General features: G+C 45.1%; 1 protein-coding gene and 2 non-coding genes across 5 annotated transcripts in view; all 3 read left to right on the top strand.

Moving 5' to 3' along the window:
- Positions 1 to 19,864, top strand: part of Atg16l1 (autophagy related 16 like 1) — a 36,050-nt gene extending 16,186 nt beyond the window's left edge. The window contains exons 7-19 of one of the 3 annotated variants that reach the window (XM_075952213.1): positions 132 to 218; positions 825 to 881; positions 1,093 to 1,143; positions 1,769 to 1,871; positions 5,322 to 5,427; positions 6,815 to 6,885; positions 8,713 to 8,784; positions 13,525 to 13,645; positions 13,926 to 14,031; positions 16,351 to 16,500; positions 16,587 to 16,634; positions 17,699 to 17,800; positions 18,666 to 19,864. In XM_075952213.1, the coding sequence (XP_075808328.1) occupies positions 132 to 218; positions 825 to 881; positions 1,093 to 1,143; positions 1,769 to 1,871; positions 5,322 to 5,427; positions 6,815 to 6,885; positions 8,713 to 8,784; positions 13,525 to 13,645; positions 13,926 to 14,031; positions 16,351 to 16,500; positions 16,587 to 16,634; positions 17,699 to 17,800; positions 18,666 to 18,759 (1,168 nt within the window). In that variant the 3' untranslated portion in view covers positions 18,760 to 19,864. The remainder of the gene's footprint in view (positions 1 to 131; positions 219 to 824; positions 882 to 1,092; positions 1,144 to 1,768; positions 1,872 to 5,321; positions 5,428 to 6,814; positions 6,886 to 8,712; positions 8,785 to 13,524; positions 13,646 to 13,925; positions 14,032 to 16,350; positions 16,501 to 16,586; positions 16,635 to 17,698; positions 17,801 to 18,665) is intronic. The other 2 variants (XM_075952214.1, XM_075952215.1) reach the window with 2 other exon arrangements.
- LOC142837252 (small Cajal body-specific RNA 6) lies at positions 2,954 to 3,223 on the top strand. The gene has a single exon (XR_012908240.1).
- LOC142837251 (small Cajal body-specific RNA 6) lies at positions 12,157 to 12,420 on the top strand. The gene has a single exon (XR_012908239.1).
- Positions 19,865 to 20,125: the final 261 nt, after the last annotated feature.

Below are 20,125 nucleotides of genomic sequence, written 5' to 3'. Positions count from 1 at the left end.
TGATGTAGTTCCCTTTTCTCCTTCACTATCACTTTGCAGCCAAGACTCAGGAAGAGTTCATCTCTACAGTGTGGTATTGGCCCTTGCAGAGCTCCTGTTCAGGACAATGACAGACTCTCATTTCTTTCCAGGGATGATGACATTGAAGTCATTGTGGATGAGACCTCAGATCACACTGAAGAGACCTCTCCTGTGCGAGCCATCAGCAGAGCAGCTACGTGAGTGGACCGGCTGGGTGGGAAAAAGGCGAGCTCCAGCTTTAGTGTGACTGCCAATTTGTGGACATGAGAGGAAAACCTAATCAGGTGTACCCAGAGTCCCCAAGCCTCTTCTACCACACAGAGAGGAGAGTGGGAGGAAGGCGGACAGGTGGCCTGGCATTTCTGACACAAACAGGTGCACCAACCTCCCGAAAGATGGGTGAACCGTTAAATTTCATTATTCACTGCAATCGTTCAGATCTTAGGACACAAGGATATATATTGTAGGGTTTTAGTTTCGGTTTTGTTTTTGTTTTTTTTTTTTTAATTTGCTAAAGTAGGGCTGAAAGAATGGATGGAAATTTAACACCCTGAAGTTTTTGGTAAATTAGACAGATCCCTTGTCAGGGAATTTCTTAGGGAACCTTGTTTCTTTTAAGACTGTAGGTTGGGTTTTCCCTCTGCCTTCTTACTATTTCCTGATGGTTCAAATGCTATATTGAGTTTGTCTTGGCTGGGATTTGGGAATGGAAAGTGTATTCCCAGGTACTTGTTTTTAGGGGCTGTTTTGATTTGGGGGCAAAATGTTTCTAAGGTTTAAACCTATCCTCCCCTCCTCTTTAGTAAGCGACTCTCGCAGCCTGCTGGAGGCCTTCTGGATTCTATCACTAATATCTTTGGGTAGGTTAGAAGTCTTTCACCTTTCCTTTTAAAAATGTGTGAATATACCTAAGCATATGTATGTGATGTATTATTTTTAATATACACCAGAATTTCAGCAGTGCCAAGAACGTGGATGCCTTAATTCAGCTTGTCATTAGCTTCTTTCTCTTTTCTGCAACTTCCTTTCTCTTTATCTTGCTGTGAGCTGATCTATGGCCTTTCCCTTTAGTCTGTCCGAATCTCCCCTTTTGGGACATCATTCTTCTTCTGATGCTGCCAGGTGAAAATATTACCCTCTCTCAGCCCAGCATGTGAGTGTGGGTTATTGATAATCGTGCTGACCACGCTGCGCTGCCCGCAATCATCGATGTCCACACGCTAACCAGGGCGCTTTGCATGTTCCTCGGAATGAATGCTGGAGCCCTTGAGCTGGGCAGTCAGGTTGAGCTCTCCGCAGTCATCATGCTCTTGACGCCATTTCTCTTAGCATGCATTTGACTCTGCCTTGACCACAGTTATAAAAGCTGAGGGTTGTTGTACTAGGCATGGAATTCAGCTTAAAAGAGTGTGTCAGAGTGTCGGAGGTTCGCCTCCAAGCCAGCTACTATGTTAGAGAAAATGTTTTCCCAACATTTACTGAAAGGGCAAGCAACTTTGGTTCAAGATTGTGTCAGTGTTGGGTTTTGAAGCCCATGAATTAGCAAACAGAAAAGTAAGGTGTGTGCTAACTCCTGACATAGGAGTAAGATGATATGAATCCTGGATTTTGGAAGGTTTAGAAAGACAACAGCTATTAACACAGCACACTGCTTAAGTAGGGTCGTTCTTGAGGTCTGTTTAGCAGTTTGGTAGACACTAATCCTAAACAGTCCTGTATAATGTTTGCTTTTTGTGTTATTCCTTAGGAGACGCTCTGTCTCTTCCATCCCAGCCCCTCAGGATAATGTGGATACTCATCCTGCTTCTGGTAAAGATGTGAGAGTCCCAACTACTGCCATGTATGTCTTTGTAAGTATGCCTTGTACCCAGACTCCTCTGAGCCTGGGATAGTAGCAGGATCTGGAACTAAAGGGTCCTTGGGTCTGCATCTAGACTTTCCACTGTTGACTTAGACCAGCTGACTTTGTGACCTATGGGGAATTAAGGTATGTTGTGTTTAGCTTTCGGCATACAGAATTTGTTAAAGACATCCTGTGTACCCTGGGACCGACTGAAAGGATTGGTGCCTTGAGCAATGAAGCAAGAGAAACCAGTGTAATTTGTGCAGTTATTTTTAACTGGTTAGCTGCAGCTTAAGGTGAAATTCCTGATGGAGACTTGTGTCTTTCAGAGGTACTAGAGCAATGGCTCAGATTAAAACGTGGGGAGCTAGAAAGAAGACTCAGTGACTAAGAAAATTAACTATTCTCCCAGAAGACCTGATTTTGGTTTCTAGCACCCACATGGCAGCTTATATCTTTCTGTAATTTGTTCCATGGGCCCCAATGCTCTTCTGGTGCCCACATCACCAGTCATATACATGGTGCACAAACATTCATGCAGACAAAACACCCAAGCATACACATATAAAACTCAAAAATAATAAGGGCAGGTGTATTCATCTTCTAAATCAAATTGTATCTGGATGACTTCCAACCACTCAGAGCTTGTTATTGGAAGCAGGACATAGCACTGGACAGAAACCAAAGTAGTACCTGGGATTCTAAGTTGAGTTCTGGCAGTAGCAATTAATCTTAGTTTCAATTGAGCCATAGAACAGAAGAAATTGGTCTAACCTGAGGAAGTGTGGTCTACCTTGCTCATAACTTTCAGAAGTTATGAGCAGTGCCCTGGAATTGGTTAGGTGGTTTGGGAGGGACATGTGGCTCAAACAGCCTACTTTGGTTAGTGCCGTAGAAATGGCGTGGCACCTGGGTGATAGAGCTTTCAGTTGAGCACATTCAGGAGATCATCATTGGCAGGCAGGCATTGCTATTCAGTGAGCTGACTGAGCCTCAGGGGTTGAGAATGAGCCCTGCTTTGGAGGAGGAGTTGGGCAGGGTAACGGCACCCACTCCCGTGATTCCATATTGGGCTGAGCACCTTCCAGAGGTCAATGATGATTGGTAAAAGGTCTGATTGCACTGAATGTCACAGCTCCTTCCTTGCACTCTACTCCCAGCAGCCCCTTTCCACCCTAGCACATTGAGGTCGTGCGTGGGAGAGTGGGGCAGCTGATAATTTAGGATTCTGTCAGTGTGTGTTCCAAGAGTGAGTGGTTCACAGCTGACTGCTGTCCAACAGAACCCATCATACAGGAGTCTTGAGGAGTGGCAGGATGGATGTGATAGTGCATGATCTCAAGTTTTCAATCTGAGACCTCGGGAACAAATGGCTCTTAAAAAGGAGAATTGCATGAGGTGACATGAGGGAGTGCTGATTGTGTCCCAGGCAGTTAGGGAGATGCTGGCTCCCCAGACTTTGTTGGACTTGAAGCAAGACCTAGACATCAGCTTTGTTCTTAAGTAGTTCTCTGTCTACTGTCGTGTTGAGGGAGAGCATAGCAACACCATCTCTTACTCTTTTCTTCCATTTTACATGGGATGATTTTACCTGTTCTTACTCTGAACATGAATGCTCATCCATACTAATCTTTGAGGTGGGAAGTCCTTCCTTATATGTGTTGCTTTTACTGGTTAATGCATAAAGCCGTTTCGACCAATGGCTTAGCAGAATAAAGCCAGGCAGGAAGTACAAACAGATCTATATAGAGAGTAGGCAAAGTCAGAGAGATGCCATGTAGCTGCGGAAGGAGAAAGATGCAAGAGCCTTCCTAGCAAGCCACAACATCATGGTGATGCACAGACTAATAGAAATGGGTTAATTTAAGATGTAAGAGCTAGCTAGAAATACGCCTGGGCCACTGACCAAACAGTGCTGTCATTAATATGATTTCTGTGTGATTATTTGAGTCAGGGTGGCTGGGAAATGTAAGTGCAGTCTCCATCTATAAATCTTAGAATTTCCTGTGGAAAGGCCAGGCACAGTGAACTGCTTTTAAGCCTGGCATTCAGGAAGCAGAAGCTGGCAAGTCTATGAGTTAAGGGTCAGCCTGATCCAGAAAGGAATTTGCCTACAAAGAACTTTTAATTCTTTCAAAATAACACTTTTATTGATAGTTTATTCAGTTTTCAAAAACAGTTTGAGTCATAAAAATATTTCTGATTAAAAACCCAAACTGAAGCTACGGGAAGTTAAACACTTAATGAACATCACACTGTTAATAAACTGGTGCCATGTTTCCAGAGTGAACTACACAAACTTACAGTATTAGGACTGGCCAAGAAAACTTCTCTTAGTGGGTGAGAGCACTTGCTGCAATCTTTGAGGGCCTGTGTTCATATCCATAGAACCCATCTAAAAGCTGAATGGCTTTGTCCCTGTAACCACAATACTGAGGAGTGGAGAACAGAAAATTGCAGGATCTTGCTGACTGCCAGCCTAGCTTCTAGTTCAGTAAAAAGTCTTGTCTCAAGGTATTAAAGCAGAACAATAGACCGCATACACAACTGCACATATACCCCCCCCCCCCCCAGAAACCTTCTTTAGGGTGTTATGTGTTACCAGGTACATAGCATTTAATATTAGTAATAAGAGAAAATCTAGTGTCTGTCACAGAAGAGGCAATTCGGAAACTGGAGAGATGTCTCAGCAGTTACATGTGCTTTGCTGCTTTTCTAGGGGACTTGAATTTGGTTCCCAGCTCCCTGCATCAGTCTGACAGCTCATAACCACCTGTCACTTCAAGGGATCTGATGCCTTCTTCTGGTTCCCACAAGCACCCACACATACACAAACATTCATAAATAAAAATAGATGTTAAAGAAAATAGCAATTCATTTCTCCATATACTTTTAAGCAAGGAAAATTAAAAGTCAGATTATGATTATGATTCTTAGGAATAAGATAATGCAAAGGCAAAGTTTATGCAATATACATTAATTTTGAGTACTTTTGTGGGGGAGTATCATTGTATTTACTGTCTGGCTTTGAACTTCTGGCAGTCTGTCTGCCTTCTGAGGGCTGGGATTAGAGGTGTGTGTCACCATACCTGGCTTACTCTGAATACTTTTTGTTTAAGTGAGTACAAACCAAACATGGTAGCAGACTCGTGTAACCCTTAGCTTAGGAGGCTAAGGCAAGAGGATTACAAGTGTAGTTCAGGTTGACCTGGACTACACAGTGAGATAGTACAGTATCCAAATGAATGGATTTATTTATGCTACTGCAGCTGTTAAGAATAAAATGAACTAGAATCTTAGGAGATTTTGGGTGTGGAGTCTACTTAGAGTTCATAGTTGAATCCAGCTCTTTTGGAGATTGTTTGGCCTACGGTTAGGCAGTTGGAGTATATATGTGTGCCTTAGGCTCCTGGGGGATGATAATTATTGGGCTTTGAAACAAAGTACTGTCTTGCAGGATGCACATGATGGGGAAGTCAATGCAGTGCAGTTCAGTCCAGGTTCCCGGTTACTGGCCACTGGAGGCATGGACCGGAGGGTTAAACTTTGGGAAGCATTCGGAGGTAAGAGCCCATTATGTATGTCCATATAAGGAAACTCTGGTGACATCTGAGTGACTTTTTGCTTTATTTTGAATTATATTTTAATTTGTTTAATATATGAGTAGTAGAGTCAGGGCTAATTGAGAGCACATGACTTGAAATTCATGCTCTTTGTTTTTGAGACAGTCTCACTGTATTTGCAGGCTAGCCTGGAACTCATGGTTCTCCTGCTATGGCTTCTCTGTGGCAAAATCCCATGCTCTTATTGTTGAAGACTTCTCTAGCCTCTAGAGCGGAGAGAAGGGTGTGGGTTACTGCTTTTGATGTTTGAGCAAGAGTAGTTAGTGAAACCTTTGATTGCTGGAAAGCATTGTGCCTGTCTTCCCTGAATTGCCGTTAGCAGAAAAGTGACTCAGATAAACCCCTAGTCTGCTGAAACTGTGAGAATGGGAAGTTTTGCTCAGAGACTTAGGTTAGGAAGATGGAAAAACTGAAGTTGTGAGAAGCTAGAGCTCAACGTAAGGAAATACTAGCAGATGTGCTTATAAAGATTGTAGCTCAGCAGTAGAGCACTTGCCTAACTGCTGACCAAACAACAGCACAGTTTGACTTTCTTTGATCACTAAAACACCTCTGAGGAGATTAGAAGGTGGAAGTGGGGCTGGAGACGTGGTGAAGGAGGAAGGAGTTCATAGTAGGCTGTCTGAATTGATAGAACTATGGAGTCTAACAGGTTTTCAGGCCATAATGAAATGAAGATTTCCAAAACAGGAATTACAAAAATTTGGTGGTTAGTTTCACCGAGAACTAATGGAAAGACCTGCATGTGCTCCAAAGGATAACTTGGGAACATGCATATGACATTTCTGAATCTCCATTGTTTCGGGGCTCAGATTGCAGCAGAATGCCCTGTTTTTTGTTTATCTTGTCTGATTCTGCAGAACTGCAGGAAAGCTCTTGTTCGCTGTCATTATTGACTTGCCTTGTATTTCACTGCCCCCCCCCTTTTGATTTTTTTTATTGATATTTATTGAGCTCTACATTTTTCTCTGCTCCCCTCCCTGCCTCTCTACTCCCCCTTCAACCCTCCCCCAAGGTCCCCATGCTCCCAATTTACTCAGGAGATCTTGTCTTTTTCTACTTTCTACTTCCTGTGTAGATTAGATCTATATAAGTCTCTCTTAGTGTCCTCATTGTTGTCTAAGTTCTCTGGGATTGTGGTTTGTAAGCTGGCTTTCTTTGCTTTATGTTTAAAAACCACCTATGAGTGAGTACATATGATAATTGTTTTTCTGTGTCTGGGTTACCTCACTCAAAATAATGTTTTCTAGCTCCATCCATTTTCCTTCACTGCCCCTTTTTAATGTATTTAATGTAACTCTTAAATTTTTTATTTTACTTCATGCAGATAAATGTGAATTCAAGGGTTCCTTGACTGGCAGTAATGCGGGAATTACAAGCATTGAATTTGATAGTGCTGTAAGTACCTAATTTTAGATTGTTGTTTGGTTCGTTGGTTGTTTTTTAAGACAGGGTCTCTACATAGTCCTGGCTGTCCTAGAACTCATTATATAGACCAGACTGGCCTGCCTCTACCTCCAAAGTGTGACCACCATGCTTGAACAATTTTTATTTTTTTGAAAAATAATTTGAGGTATTTGATTTTTGAAATTAAAAACAAAAACGACATGGGAAGCAGAGTCAGGTACATCTTCGTGAGTTTGAGGCCAACCTGGTCAGGATAGCTAAGACTACACAGAGAAAGACTGTCTTTAAATAAAAAAAGGAAAAAAGCAAAACCACAAGACTTCCTGTTCTCTGCAATTTGAAATCCAATTCACACTGGGGAGGGTTAGAAGTAGATTAGAGATCCACCAACTCTCACCACTTTGATCTGTTTCAGAGCCCGATTGCTTTGTTTACATACATGTCCCTTGGGGTCAGGATGGTGTCTTCTCAAGGAATTTCCCTCTAAAAGACCCAGGCCAGCAAGGTGGCTCAACAGGTAAAGGCACTTTCTGCCAAGCCTGACAATCTGTTAGATCCCTGGAACCCCTGTGGTGGAAATAGAGAACTTACTCCTGAAATTTTTTCTCTGACCTACACGCACTGACATACACACACTAAAACAAATATATGTTTTTGTTTTGTTTTTTTTTTGAGACAGGATTTCTCTGTGTAGCCCTTACTGTCCTGGAACTCACTCTGTAGACTAGGCTGGCCTTGAACTCACAGAGATCCACCTGCCTCTGCCTCCTGAGCGAGCGTTGGGTTTAAAGGCACGTGCCTCCGCTGCCTAGCTTAAATTTTTTAAGAGAATGGCAAGAAAGCATTGAATTGCGGGTCATGGTATTAAGGTAACATAATACCTCTGGGGTGGTTTAGAAAACAAAGTAAGCCATTTGAGGCAGACCTTGAGATCATATGCAAAGGGTAGACATTACAGTACAGGCATTGCTGACAGAGGAAGCAGAGAGAAGAGCTGAAACAGGACTGGTCCAGTAGCTGGTGAGTAATGGTAGCATCCCTATTGCTCACCAGCACTCACTGATGTGATGGGTCTCTCTCTTGTTTGCTGATAGCCTTATCTCAAAGGATGGGCACTGGCTAGGAGTGAATCATCTTCATGCCTCAAGCAATGGTGCCTTGATGTTGGGGGAAAATTAGGAAATAGGAGTGGTTAGTTGTATGGGGGTCAGAATATATATGATGTCAAAATGTTAAATAACCACAAAGCCATTCTGAGAGTCCTGAGAGGTTTCTTGGCAACTTTGGAGATCAAACCCAGGTACCTGGACATGCTGTACAAGTGCCTTACTATTGAGCGAAATCTTGGTTCCTGAGAGGTTTGGAAAAACAAATTCAGAATAAAGAGGCGGTGTCTGAAATGGCCCACAAAAGCCCAGTAGGACTGAAGCAGGGGAACTCCAGAGGAAGGAGCAAAACTAATGTGGAAGATGGACACACTAGGTAGGAGATGAGTTGGGAGGCTTTCTGGTTTGCTCAGTATTGTAAGGAAGTCCTGTTTATTGTTAAGACATTGGTAAAGGGAAAAGTGGGTGGGCGAGGCTGAGCTCTTCTTTGAGCCTGAGATGTCTGCTATACTCATGTAAGGTCACGTGAACCTGGGAAGAAGGACTTAGCTTAAGGATGAGGTGGGGGTAGTTGCCAACTCATTGGCAGTGTAGGTTGGTCTAGCTTAGAAGTGAAGTTGAAACATCTAAATTACTTCTTGGACCTGCTGACTGGGGAATTTGTACTATTTGAACTGAATTTTACTCAGAGTTTTTCTTTTTATTCTTGTAGGGAGCTTACCTCTTAGCAGCTTCAAATGATTTTGCAAGTCGAATCTGGACTGTGGATGATTATCGATTAAGGGTAAGACCCAGTTTGAGAAAGCTAGCATAATCTTCCAATTGCATGTGTCGATCAATGTATGGAATACAAAAAAAAATTGACGGATGTTTATAAATATAAAATTTGTTTTGTTTTTTGAGGCAGGCTTTTTCTATGTAGCTCTGGCTTGGAACTCTCTCTATAGACCAGGCTGGCCTTGAACTCAGAGTTCCACCTGCCTCTGCCTCCTGAGTGTTGGAATTAAAGGCATGTGCACCACTTTCCAGTTTGATATTAAATTCATGCTCTATTCTGGGAAAATATGTTTCTCCTTTGCACCCTTTCAGCATGTTTGCTACCAGACCCTCACATTTCTGTGATAGTCTCAGGAGTTTTGTGATCTGAAGAACCAGGTATATTTCGTATTCTATTTTAGTTTAAGTTGTCAATTGAGCATGTGAATTGAGATGGGATTCTCTGTCTAATAGCACTGACTGTCTTTGAACTAGCTTTATAGACCAGGCTGGCCTTGAACAAAGAGCTATGCCTGTCTCTGCCTCCTGAGTGCTGGGATTAAAGGCATGTGCCTCCACACCTGGTTTATCAATTGTGGTTCATAAGAGCCCTAAGCCCCAAAAGTTACCTCATAGTTGGAAATAGGATTATAGAAATACATGGATATGCTTAGGGTAGAGCTTAACCAGGTGGTAAAGCTAGGAAACGGGAGCTTCCTCTTGAGGGAATCTGCATTTGAGTCCAGTGTGATATCCAGGACAGTGGTCAGAACTTGGCGTGTCTGAGAGTTGGGTAATGGAGAGAAGTTCTCACATGAACTTGTGGAAGGTGACACAGAAGGCACTTGGCATTGGTGGGGCGTTTTAAGTTTGACAGAGTTGCGTTTGTGTCAGCTCACACAAAGAATGGCACTGTGTTTAAATGAATGTGTGAGCTCTACAGGCGTCTTTACAGTTATCTTGGTGGTCTGATCGAATGGTATAGAGATGAAGCTCGAAGATTCTTTAGAAGCAGACTAGCTTAGCACTTTGCTTTTCATTTTCCTGGAAGAACTTTGGGGGCAGGACCTGAGGGTAATGATTCATGGTCCTCAGTTGAAGGAGAATGTAGGTGGGGGCTTCTTGTTTGTTCCCAGCTGCCCAGACCACGAAATCATCACACAGAAACTGTATTAATTAAATCACTGCTTGGCTAATCACTTACGCGTATTTCTGGCTTACTCTTATATCTTAAATTAACCCGTTTCTGTTAATCTGTGTATTGCCGGGTAAGATTCCAACGCTTCTGTCTCTGGCGGAAGCTACATGGCTTTTCTTTTGACTGTGCTTACTTCTCCTTATATATCTCTTCCAGCCTGGCTAAATTCTGTTAAGCTATTGGCCTAAAGCAGCTTCTTTATTAACCGATAAAAGCAACACATATACAGAAGGACTTCCCACACCAGGACAAGTCAGTTCTGAACGTGCGAAACATGAGCCCGAAATACAGCAGATACATACTGTGAGTGGCGAAGAGTCAGCCTTGTGTTTTCTGAAGGGAGGACTGCTGCAGCTCATGTCTGCGCACGCTCCACTCCGCATTTCCAGTGGATGCTTCACAGCTTTGCCTTCTAAACGTGGGAAAGGCGCCTGCCGGTGCTGCTGAATGTGCACTGACCCTCTGGTCAGCTGTCGTTTGTTTGAACTGTTCATCTTTTGGGGCTTTTGTTTTGTTCTTTAGTTGTGTATGTGTGCCTGTATCTACGTGGGTATGCCTATGGAGCCTAGAAGTTGTGAGCCACCAGTGCACAAAGGCATGCACACATACACCTTTATTTTTTAAATTGGAATTTTCCTACATAACCTTGACTGGCATAGAACTTGTATGAACCAGGTTGTACTCTATTTTGCAGCAATCCTCCTGCCTCTTCCTCCTTGGTGCTTTGGCACTATGCCTAGCTCTGTTCATCTTTTGTTGGGCATTTAAGATTGAGTGAATTCTTCAACGAGTTAGTTTGCTTAAAGAAAAAGCATTTCTTTGTGTTGGATGCAGTGCCAAGTTATGCCTGTTTTATATATTTCTTTTTAATTATCTGGGAACTCAGATGAGGGAGGTAGATGAGACAGGTTCAGAGAGGCAGTAAAGGTCACACAGTTAAATATTATGGTTAAAATTTGAATTGAGACCTATGCTTCTAGGCTGAGATGAAATAGTGCTGGCCAACTGTGGAAGTTGGATCTGCAGCTTTCTTTATACTGGGCCCTGGGAGGAAAAAAGAAGTTTTTGAAGCACATGACAGAGGGTGGTGTTTTTGTCATTGGTAAAGGAAAATTATAGATAGGTGGGGATCATCCTGAAGTATGGTGAGGAGACTAGAGAAATAGACCCAGAAGATGGAGATCAGAGTCAGGATTGTTTCTAGCTCACTGAGCTGCAGTACGGAGGCCCAGTCACTGGGCCACACATGTTGGATGAGTTGAGTGATGGTGACATCATACTTGGGTTGCAGCATCATTTGATAGACTAGCTTTGATAGATAGCTTTGAGAGCTGTGGCCTGCTTGTAGCTCTTTCTTGTCCCTAGGTAGATGGACGATGTGGAGGCTTTTTTTTCTATGACTTTTTTGTTTTTGAAGAACTCAGGCAGCTCCTACTGGGCTTAGGAAATGAGAAAACTGTTAGCATTTATTCTGTGGGGTAAGGAGGTACGTGTGTTGTGGCATTTGTGTGGAGGTAGAGGAGAACTTGTAGGAGTAGGTTCTTTCTACCTATGGAGCCTTTGCTGATCTTCTTACTGGACCAAAGCATTCTTTTCTTTATTAGAAACAAAATATTAACGAACCTTTTGAACTTGGGGCGGAGGGATGACACTTATAAAAAATGATTCTAGTCAGGTGTGATTGTACATATCTTTAATCCAGTACAGTCTGGTCGATGTAGTGAACAGCCAAGGTTACATGGTGAGCCCCTGTCTTTATTTAAAAAAACAAAAAATGACCCCTGGGAAGCCAGAGATAGCTCAGCAAATACAGTGCTTAACCATATACTCCTGATGATTTGAGTTTGATCCCTGGGACCTTGTAAAGGAAGGCGAGAACTGTTTCCACTTGGTATTTATACACATAATTAATAATAACAATAATAAAGAGAGCCCCAGGAGTTGAGTCCCAAAGTACTCTTGGAAAGAAAGACCAGTGTTTCATTCACAACTAGCCGTAGCATCAGCCATAGGGAATCCAGTGTCTCAACCCCCAGAAATTGCAATGGTGTGCACAAAGAAAAGCAAACCTTTAAAAATAAGTAAAAAATAAAAAGCCAGGCATGTTAGCACATGCCTTTAATCCCAACACTCAAAAAGTAGACTTGTCTACATAGTAAGCCCTTGTCTCAAAAGCAAAAACTAAACTCTACCTTGAAAAGAGGTCAATGATGAATAGTAAAAGGTCTGACTTCCGAGGTCGCCTACCAGCATCCTCCATCCCCAGCTGCTGCCTCTTACCCATCATGCTCTAGTAGTGCTGTCATGGGAAAACCAGTAGCTGACAAGCAGTGATGTCTCCATTCTGTGTTCCCTGACAAGCTCAGAGAAGGCACGGGTTGGCATCCAACACCTTAGTCTCAAAGGGATTTGATTGTTGGGAGTTCTGGTGTCCTTGGCTATGATCTGACGTTTTAAGCTGAGACCTCTTATTTTAAATGCCCCATGGCTTCTAATTGTGTGTATGGAATTCTGGTGTTTATTTTTGTAAATTATGCCTGCAGTGAATCTGTCTGTTCTCACTTTAAGTGAGAACGCTTTCAGTGGTACTGAATAAACTCTTCCTGTCTTTGATAATTTGAGCCAGACTTGATGGTACACCTATTAATCCCAGCATTAGAAGAATGGAGGCCAGAGGTTGTAAAAGCATCCTCCATTTGCTTTCTGTTTCCTCTCTTTTTTATATTTCAAGGAGTTATGGAGTTTGGTGCTGTGATTAGGTGGGGTTTGTATTTATCCCCGCCCCCTTCCAGTGCTGGATCTAGAGCCTCATATGTGCTAGACAAGTGTTCTGCCGCTGCGCTTTACCCCCTAGGCTTACCCAGGCAGATTGTGCGTCTACAGATTCCAGCAGTCCAAGTTCTGTGAATATGCATGCAACACCATACCACCTGCCTTTCTCTTCGTGAACTTGATCCCTGTGTTATTCAGCTTTCTGTCACTGTTGTGAGAGACCTAAGTAAGACAGGACACACGCCTGGCATCAACATCTCAAACTCAGGCTTTAGAAGTTTAGCCCATGGTTGCTTGGGCCTATGGTGGCACAGTACATTGTGTGACTGAGGAACCTGTTTGCCTTGTGAGAATTAAAGAGCAAAACAGGAAGCATCCAGGGGCCCCCAGTCTTTTGGAGAAGTGTGTGCTCAGTGTGTTATCTTCCCTCCCACTGGACCACAGACTGTAGAGACCAGGCCTCAGCACATCAGTTCTTTGGGGCTGTTCAAGATGACACCAAAGCAATGCCTCATCTCTAGGCAGCACCAGAAATCGTTTCTGGAAGATTCTGAAAGCTACTTAGGTCAGAAATGTGGCTGCCTAGTTGAAAGTGCTTCAGATGAAGCATGCAGCTTCTTTGAGACTGAGTCGGTAAAGCTATTCTCCATATGCCGTATTTCTTTACCCTTTTTTTTTTTCTGATTTCTTTGAGGGTGTCTGGTGGGATTTCAGAGCCTTTTGAGACTGGCTCTGGAGCTCCTCTGGGAGGGCAGCATGTCATCCCAAAGCTCACCCTAGCTGTGTCCTCTCTCCTAGCACACACTCACAGGCCACAGTGGGAAAGTGCTGTCTGCCAAGTTCCTGCTGGACAATGCTCGGATAGTCTCAGGAAGTCACGACCGGACCCTCAAACTCTGGGATCTACGCAGCAAAGTCTGTGAGGAAATTCAGTCTCTCTCTCTCTCTCTCTCTTTCTCTCTCTCTCTGTATAGATATTAGTAGTGAGGTGATGCTCCCACATCCAAGCTTGCATTTTGTGTAATCAGTCTGAACCCCAGGTTTATTTCAGTCTCAGGGACACTGGAGTAGTATGGGTTGTTTCTGCTTGGTGTCATTTCAGATCCTAGTTTGGGGGCTCAGTAGTCAAGACTGTAATCACATTGTGTATGTATATAGCCACATGGTTGCCTTTGTGATGATGATTGGTTTTCTTTCAGGCATAAAGACAGTGTTTGCAGGATCTAGCTGCAATGACATTGTTTGCACTGAGCAATGTGTAATGAGTGGACATTTTGACAAGAAAATTCGTTTCTGGGATATACGGTATGACGCCCAAGAGCTTAGTGGGGGGGGGTACATATAAAGATCTGTGAGCATGCTTTGTTTTTTTGGGGGGGGAGGTGTTCTCATACTCCAGGGCTGGCAGAGCTCCAGGACGCCTGGGTCTAAGCTGTGCTATTTTTCTTTATACAAAATAGTCTTCTGGATCCAGCCATCATTTATTGTACATGCACTGTTCTTTTTTTAAAAAAATGCTGCAAGATCCCCACGGCAGTAGGCAGCAGAAATGCTGTAGGTCCCAAATGGTGGCGGCGGGCCATGTGGTGGCAGGCAGTGGGCTCTGGGAGCAGCCAGTCCCAGGCAGAAATGGCAGACAGTGGGCCCTGGGAGCAGCCAGTCCCAGGCAGAGACGGCTGCTGGTCTCAGAGCAGTAGTGACGGGCCATGTGGCAGCAGGCAGTGGGACCCAGAGTAGGCTGCTGGTCCCCGAGCAATGGCTGATTCCAGGCAGGGAGACACATGGTGGGCGGGCAGAAGACAGAAACATGGATAGACACAACATGCAGGGTGAGGTTGAATGTTTATTCCGGGAGTTATGGAGGAGGAAGGGTGAAGGGGGGGGGGGAGAAGAGGAGAAAGAGAGAGAAGGGGGGAAGCAGGGAAGTGGGGAGAGAGGCAGAAGCGAAGCTGCCTCTCCGAGAGGAAGATGGAAAAGAGAGCGAGCTCAGGCCGGAAGCTGAAGATCAGCCTGCCTCAGCGAATGGGGAGGGGAATGGGTGTGGCTTGTCTCTTAAAGGGACCAAAACCATAACATGTACTATGTACCAGATGCTCTGACAGCTGTGAGATAAGCAGAGATGAGAAGATTCCTACCTTTAGGCAAATTAAGATGAAATTTAATTTCTGTCTTCTGTGAAGACAACACAAGGCAGTGAACATTTTGCTGTAGTGGAGACAGGCTTTTTTTCCATGTCATGGGAATTAATCTAGAGAAGCAAATGGACTTCATATGACAGAAAACCATCGAAAAGCATGCCCAGCTAGAACAGCCTGGTGTGGTTGTCATGTAGCAAGCAGAGGGCGTGCGCCAATGAGATAGTGAGGTGAGTGGGGAATCAGACATCCACTGGCTTTATAAGCCACTCCGAATGTCTTGATGTTTGAATTGTGGCTGATAACAAAAAAAGTGATGACTAACTCTGTAAAAGTCTGCTCAGTGATTTGTCCATCTTCAGAGAGTAGGTTAGGGCACATTGAAAGATAAGTGTTGATAAGGACCTGAATTCATGGCAGAAGGGCATAGGCAGGGGCATGCTGGGAGGTTTCTGTTGCTGGGCAAGGTGAGGAGGAGGAGGTCTGTCAGGACCAAAAGAGGTCCAGTGAATGGAAACAGGAAGATGGTGGTGGCTGATAATTGGATTGAAGAGTGAGAAGGAGGCAGGCCACAGTTCAAGTAGGGGAGCTCGTGAGTGTGGAGAAAGGGGTAAGAATGCATGGCCCTGGATGGACTTGGAAATGCGAGTGCCCTCAAGGATACTGTGAAGCTTGTGACTCCCTAGACCCTACCTCAAGCTGTATTTTTAATCCTTTTTTCCCTCCAAACCTGAAGTTCAAACTTAAAACATGGAATTTTAAAATTTCACCAGACATTGCAAGTCTCCTGGCTAATGACAAGACAAACTCTGCTCAGTTAAGACAGCAAATCAGTTCATTGAACACTTTCAACAAAACTTTTGGGAGTGTCCCCATTGGGTCCTGTTAGCTTACTTCTGTGGGTTGAATATGTAGGAGAATTTGGGGAAGCAGCAGCAGAGGACACACAGTGACATTTGTGCCCTGGGCTCATCCAGTCCCATGTCTGAAGTAGCCACGGTGAAACTTCCTGAGCATGACAGGGCCTGTGGGCTCTGCAGATCCACCAAAGCAGCTTGTACGCCAGCCTTGTGTCAAAGCTAAAAGTCACACCCTTGAAATTGTCCTGGTCTGCGGCTTAGGGCAGGTGAGTGGTAGGACACATGTTTATCATGCGCACAAGGCCTCAGATTCGGTCCACAAAACAGTAAGAAAAAGCAATATTCCAGTTTGCTCTTGCCTATCAGGAGTTGTGGTTGGTAATTGTCCTGCTATACTAAAAACAGGCACAAAAATTCCTGACCAGCTCCACAGTTCTAGGACCCAGCATTCCTGTAGGCTCTTTTGTTGGGAGAGTTGTGTAAGCAGTGGTGAGGTCAGGGACATGCTTACTGCCCCTGAAGACTGTTGGATCTAGCTGGCTGGCAGCATTTTTTGCTCAGTGACATAACATCCTAGTCAAGTTGGATGTGGCCCACTGGCCTTAGTCTCAGGCTTCTCTCTCCTTTAGATCAGAGAGTGTGGTCCGAGAAATGGAACTGTTGGGGAAGATCACTGCTCTGGACTTAAACCCCGAGAGAACTGAGCTCCTGAGCTGTTCCCGTGATGACCTGCTGAAAGTCATTGACCTCCGGACAAATACTGTCAAGCAGACGTTCAGGTACTGGCCCTGGGCCCTGGGCCTGCCGTGTCCTGCTTCTGTCCTCCTGGGTGAGTGCTAGCTGATCTGTCTGCTTTTTGTTTCAGTGCACCTGGCTTCAAATGTGGCTCTGACTGGACCCGAGTTGTCTTCAGGTTAGTAGCCGTTACCTACCTCCTGCTTGGTTTATCTCAGGTTTAACCTGGACACTTTCCCTTAAGGGAAATGATCCTTAAAGTACTTAAAGGAGAAAGTGGTTTCCTTTAAGGGAAGTAAATGCCTCTCAGAGCTTTCAGGAGTGAGTCTGAGGGTCATTGGGGATCCCGCTAGAACCCTTTTTTTTGTGGTGTTCCTTCTATGATTGTGAGCATGGTTGACTGGTGATTGGTTCTGAGTGAGCTGCCACATTTCCCTTTCCACTTACCCACTTCCCAGACTTGGCACAATTTCAGGGAACACTGGAAAGGCTTGACCTCCCTGGGGTGGAACAGTACAGTCTGTTTGGGGGTGACACTCCAAGGTGATCCAGTGCCCCTCTTCTCGTTCTGCCTTTTGTGTGCCATACTTTCCTCAAGTGCATTCTGGCTCTCATAACAGGGAAAAGTGTATTTCATGTGGTATGTGTGGTTCATTAGCTTACGTACACACGCAGAGACCAGAGGAAGACATCTTGTGTCCTGCTCTACTATTTCACCCTGTTCCCTCCAGTTTTCACTGAACCTAGAGCAAAGCTGACTGCCTACAAGCCCCAGAACTCCTTCTCTTCCCACAACAGTTCAGGGGTCACAGGTACAAACATGCACACACACATTTTTTTTAACTTGGGTTTTGGAGATTCAAACTTGGATCCTCATGTTATAGCAAACACTCTGGACTCATTAGGCCATCTTCCCAGCCTAAGTCTCAGCATCTCATGGTTTCTCCTGCCTCCCCTTACTAAACCATGCAACAAGTTTGTTCATGGGCAGAAACTGTAAGCTGTTCAGAGGTTAGCTTTAGGCTTCCCTGTGTGTTGCTTGAGTCTGGTAGGGAGGGAGGGATGGTTGGACGGACAGGGAACCTCAAGATACAACATGGCACTGCTCTTCAGCAGCCAGATGGCTGAAAACCAAAGGGCACACATTTGCTGCCATCTTCTGACTAGCACCTGACCTTCGTCTGGGAGCACAGGAGTGAAGTCAAAACTCTGCAGCTTTTGCTCTCTCGTTGTCTTCTCTAGCCCTGATGGCGGTTATGTGACAGCAGGCTCAGCCGAGGGGTCTCTGTATGTCTGGAGTGTGCTCACGGGGAAAGTGGAGAAGGTCCTTTCAAAACAGCACAGGTAAGATGAACCCCATCAGTGCAGTACTTGGGCCCACATCTCAAGCGGAGCCATGATTTCATTCCTGGGGTTATGAGTATTCGGTTGGGTGTGAACCTCTGAGCTTCTTGATTCTTGAGGGCAGTTCGCTCTCATTTGCAGGGCTGGCTGACCAAGGTTAGTGGGGCCAGGCTTCACCACTCAACAGTATAGCAGACCACAGCGACTGAGATGCCACCATTGATTGGTGGCCACTGGGGAAAGGGTCAGAGTAGCTCCTTACTTCATCCTTTCCTACTCCATCCCTTCTCCCTTTCTCCTTGCCTCTAACATTTGTCAGTAATTCCACAGGTTCCAAACAGATTTTATATTTTGAGACAGGGTTTCTCTGTAGCTTTTGGTTCCTGTCCTGGAACTAGCTCTTGTAGACCAGGCTGGCCTCGAACTCACAGAGATCCGCCTGCCTCTGCCTCCCCAGTGCTGGGATTAAAGGTGTGCGCCACCCACCGCCCGGCCCAAACAGATTTTTACATCCTCCCTTACCTTCTACCAGATTAGTAGTTCCTGGGCTTCTTGTTACTTATTCTGTAACCAAAGCTACCTGCCAACTAGAACATGGGCCCCACATTCCTGTGGGTTGGTGGCCCCTGCTGATGACCTTGCAGGGTTTGCAGCTTTGTAGTTTGTTGTTCCCCTGCTTCTGTCAGTGCTGTTCTTGGGGTGAGCCTGGTTGCTGAAGGAGACATCTTTCTAGTCCAGTGCTGCATGCTGGAATAGTGCAGCTTTCTTAGCATAAGTTCACGCTGTGGGTGGGTGTGCCAGTATTCCCCGCATGCCTGGGCCTGGTGTCTGGCTGACCGAAATCTCTTCTGCTCCATCCTTAAAGCTCCTCCATAAATGCGGTGGCCTGGGCGCCCTCGGGCTTGCATGTTGTCAGCGTGGACAAAGGAAGCAAAGCTGTGTTGTGGGCACAACCTTGATATACCCCCTCAGGAGCAGCGCGGGACCCCCACAGCATCCTGTCTTGGGGGGTGATGTGTCCTCCCAGAGAAGAGCTGGAACTATGTGGCACCGTGGCTTTCCTGAGAACTTTGACTTAAGGTCTCGAGTGGCCTAGAAGAACCAACACTGAACCACACTGACTCTGCGAGTGCCTGGCAGAGGCTCGGATTCTCGTCTGCGTTTGGGTGGGAAACACTACTAACTCTGACCTTCCATACCTCATGGGGAGCACAGGGTCCCTGCTGGGTCTCCCCACTGGACACAGTGCCAAGGACAGCCCCACACACTGGGCATTGGGTCCCCTGTGCTTTTCCTGTCTTTCCAAAGTCTGTTGTGGCCTGATGCACGGCCCCTTTCTGGGGTCACTTACCCAGGGGACTCATTAAAGGCATTGGGTCAGTGGAAACCAAATGCAGGGCCTGTCCTCATGTGACAAGGGATAGATGGAGCGGTTTGTTTGCAGGGCTGGTGGTGAGACCACATCTCAGCTGGCCTTCAGAATGCCTAGCTCCCTTCCTGCCAACATTTCCACGTAGTTTTGTGTGTACGTGTGTGTCAGAGAGAGTGTGCGCGCGCGGGATGGAAAGGACTTGTGCCAACCTTTCCCTGTCAGGTATAGATTTGCAGCAGAGGGTGGCTGAGCGCTCACCTGCACGTTTTTGCTGAAGTCGGAAGTGGAGTCCAGCCACTGCCTGCAGTGACCTTAGTGTTCGGTACAAGAAGCCTATGTAGGAGCTGGCTACGATGAAGACTAGGAAAGCATATGTCTGTTGCTCCCCTGCACACGGTCTGAGCTCTGTCTGGCTGAGGCACCGTGTGTTTGTCACATTTACTTTGCACTTTATTTCTGGCCTCCACACTGGTTCTCTGGACAGGAGGGGTGCTAGAGCTAGGAAAGAGGGACACAGTCTTTCTCCGACATCTTCCCTGCTTGCAGCTTACCCCTTGGTTTGCTGCCAGAGAGCTTGTGCTGATGGAAGTTGAAGTTCGCTGGCCAGGGCACATCTTTTATTTATTTAATTATGTGTCCCAACAGAACTTGATTGTAAATAAAGATAAAAATTGTGTTATATACTTTTCAAACTCCTTGTATCTTGTTTGTTTTTGTTTCTTCTTTCTTTTATTTCCTTAAGAAGGGGAAAAGGAGCTGACTTTTTGATACTTAGTCCTTTTGGAGGTAAGGACTTGGTTTATGTGTAGCCTAGACCAGATTTAAACTCTGAGATCCTCTTGCCTCCCAATGGATGGGATAACAAGGTTATACAACTTTGTCCAGATAACAATGTCTTCCTGGTGTTTTGGTCATTTTCAGCATGTCACCCCCATAAATTTCTACTCCTGTAA

Source organism: Microtus pennsylvanicus, chromosome 17 (assembly GCF_037038515.1).
Source record: "Microtus pennsylvanicus isolate mMicPen1 chromosome 17, mMicPen1.hap1, whole genome shotgun sequence".
NCBI lineage: Eukaryota > Metazoa > Chordata > Mammalia > Rodentia > Cricetidae > Microtus > Microtus pennsylvanicus.
This window is presented reverse-complemented; position numbering and strand designations above follow the sequence as displayed.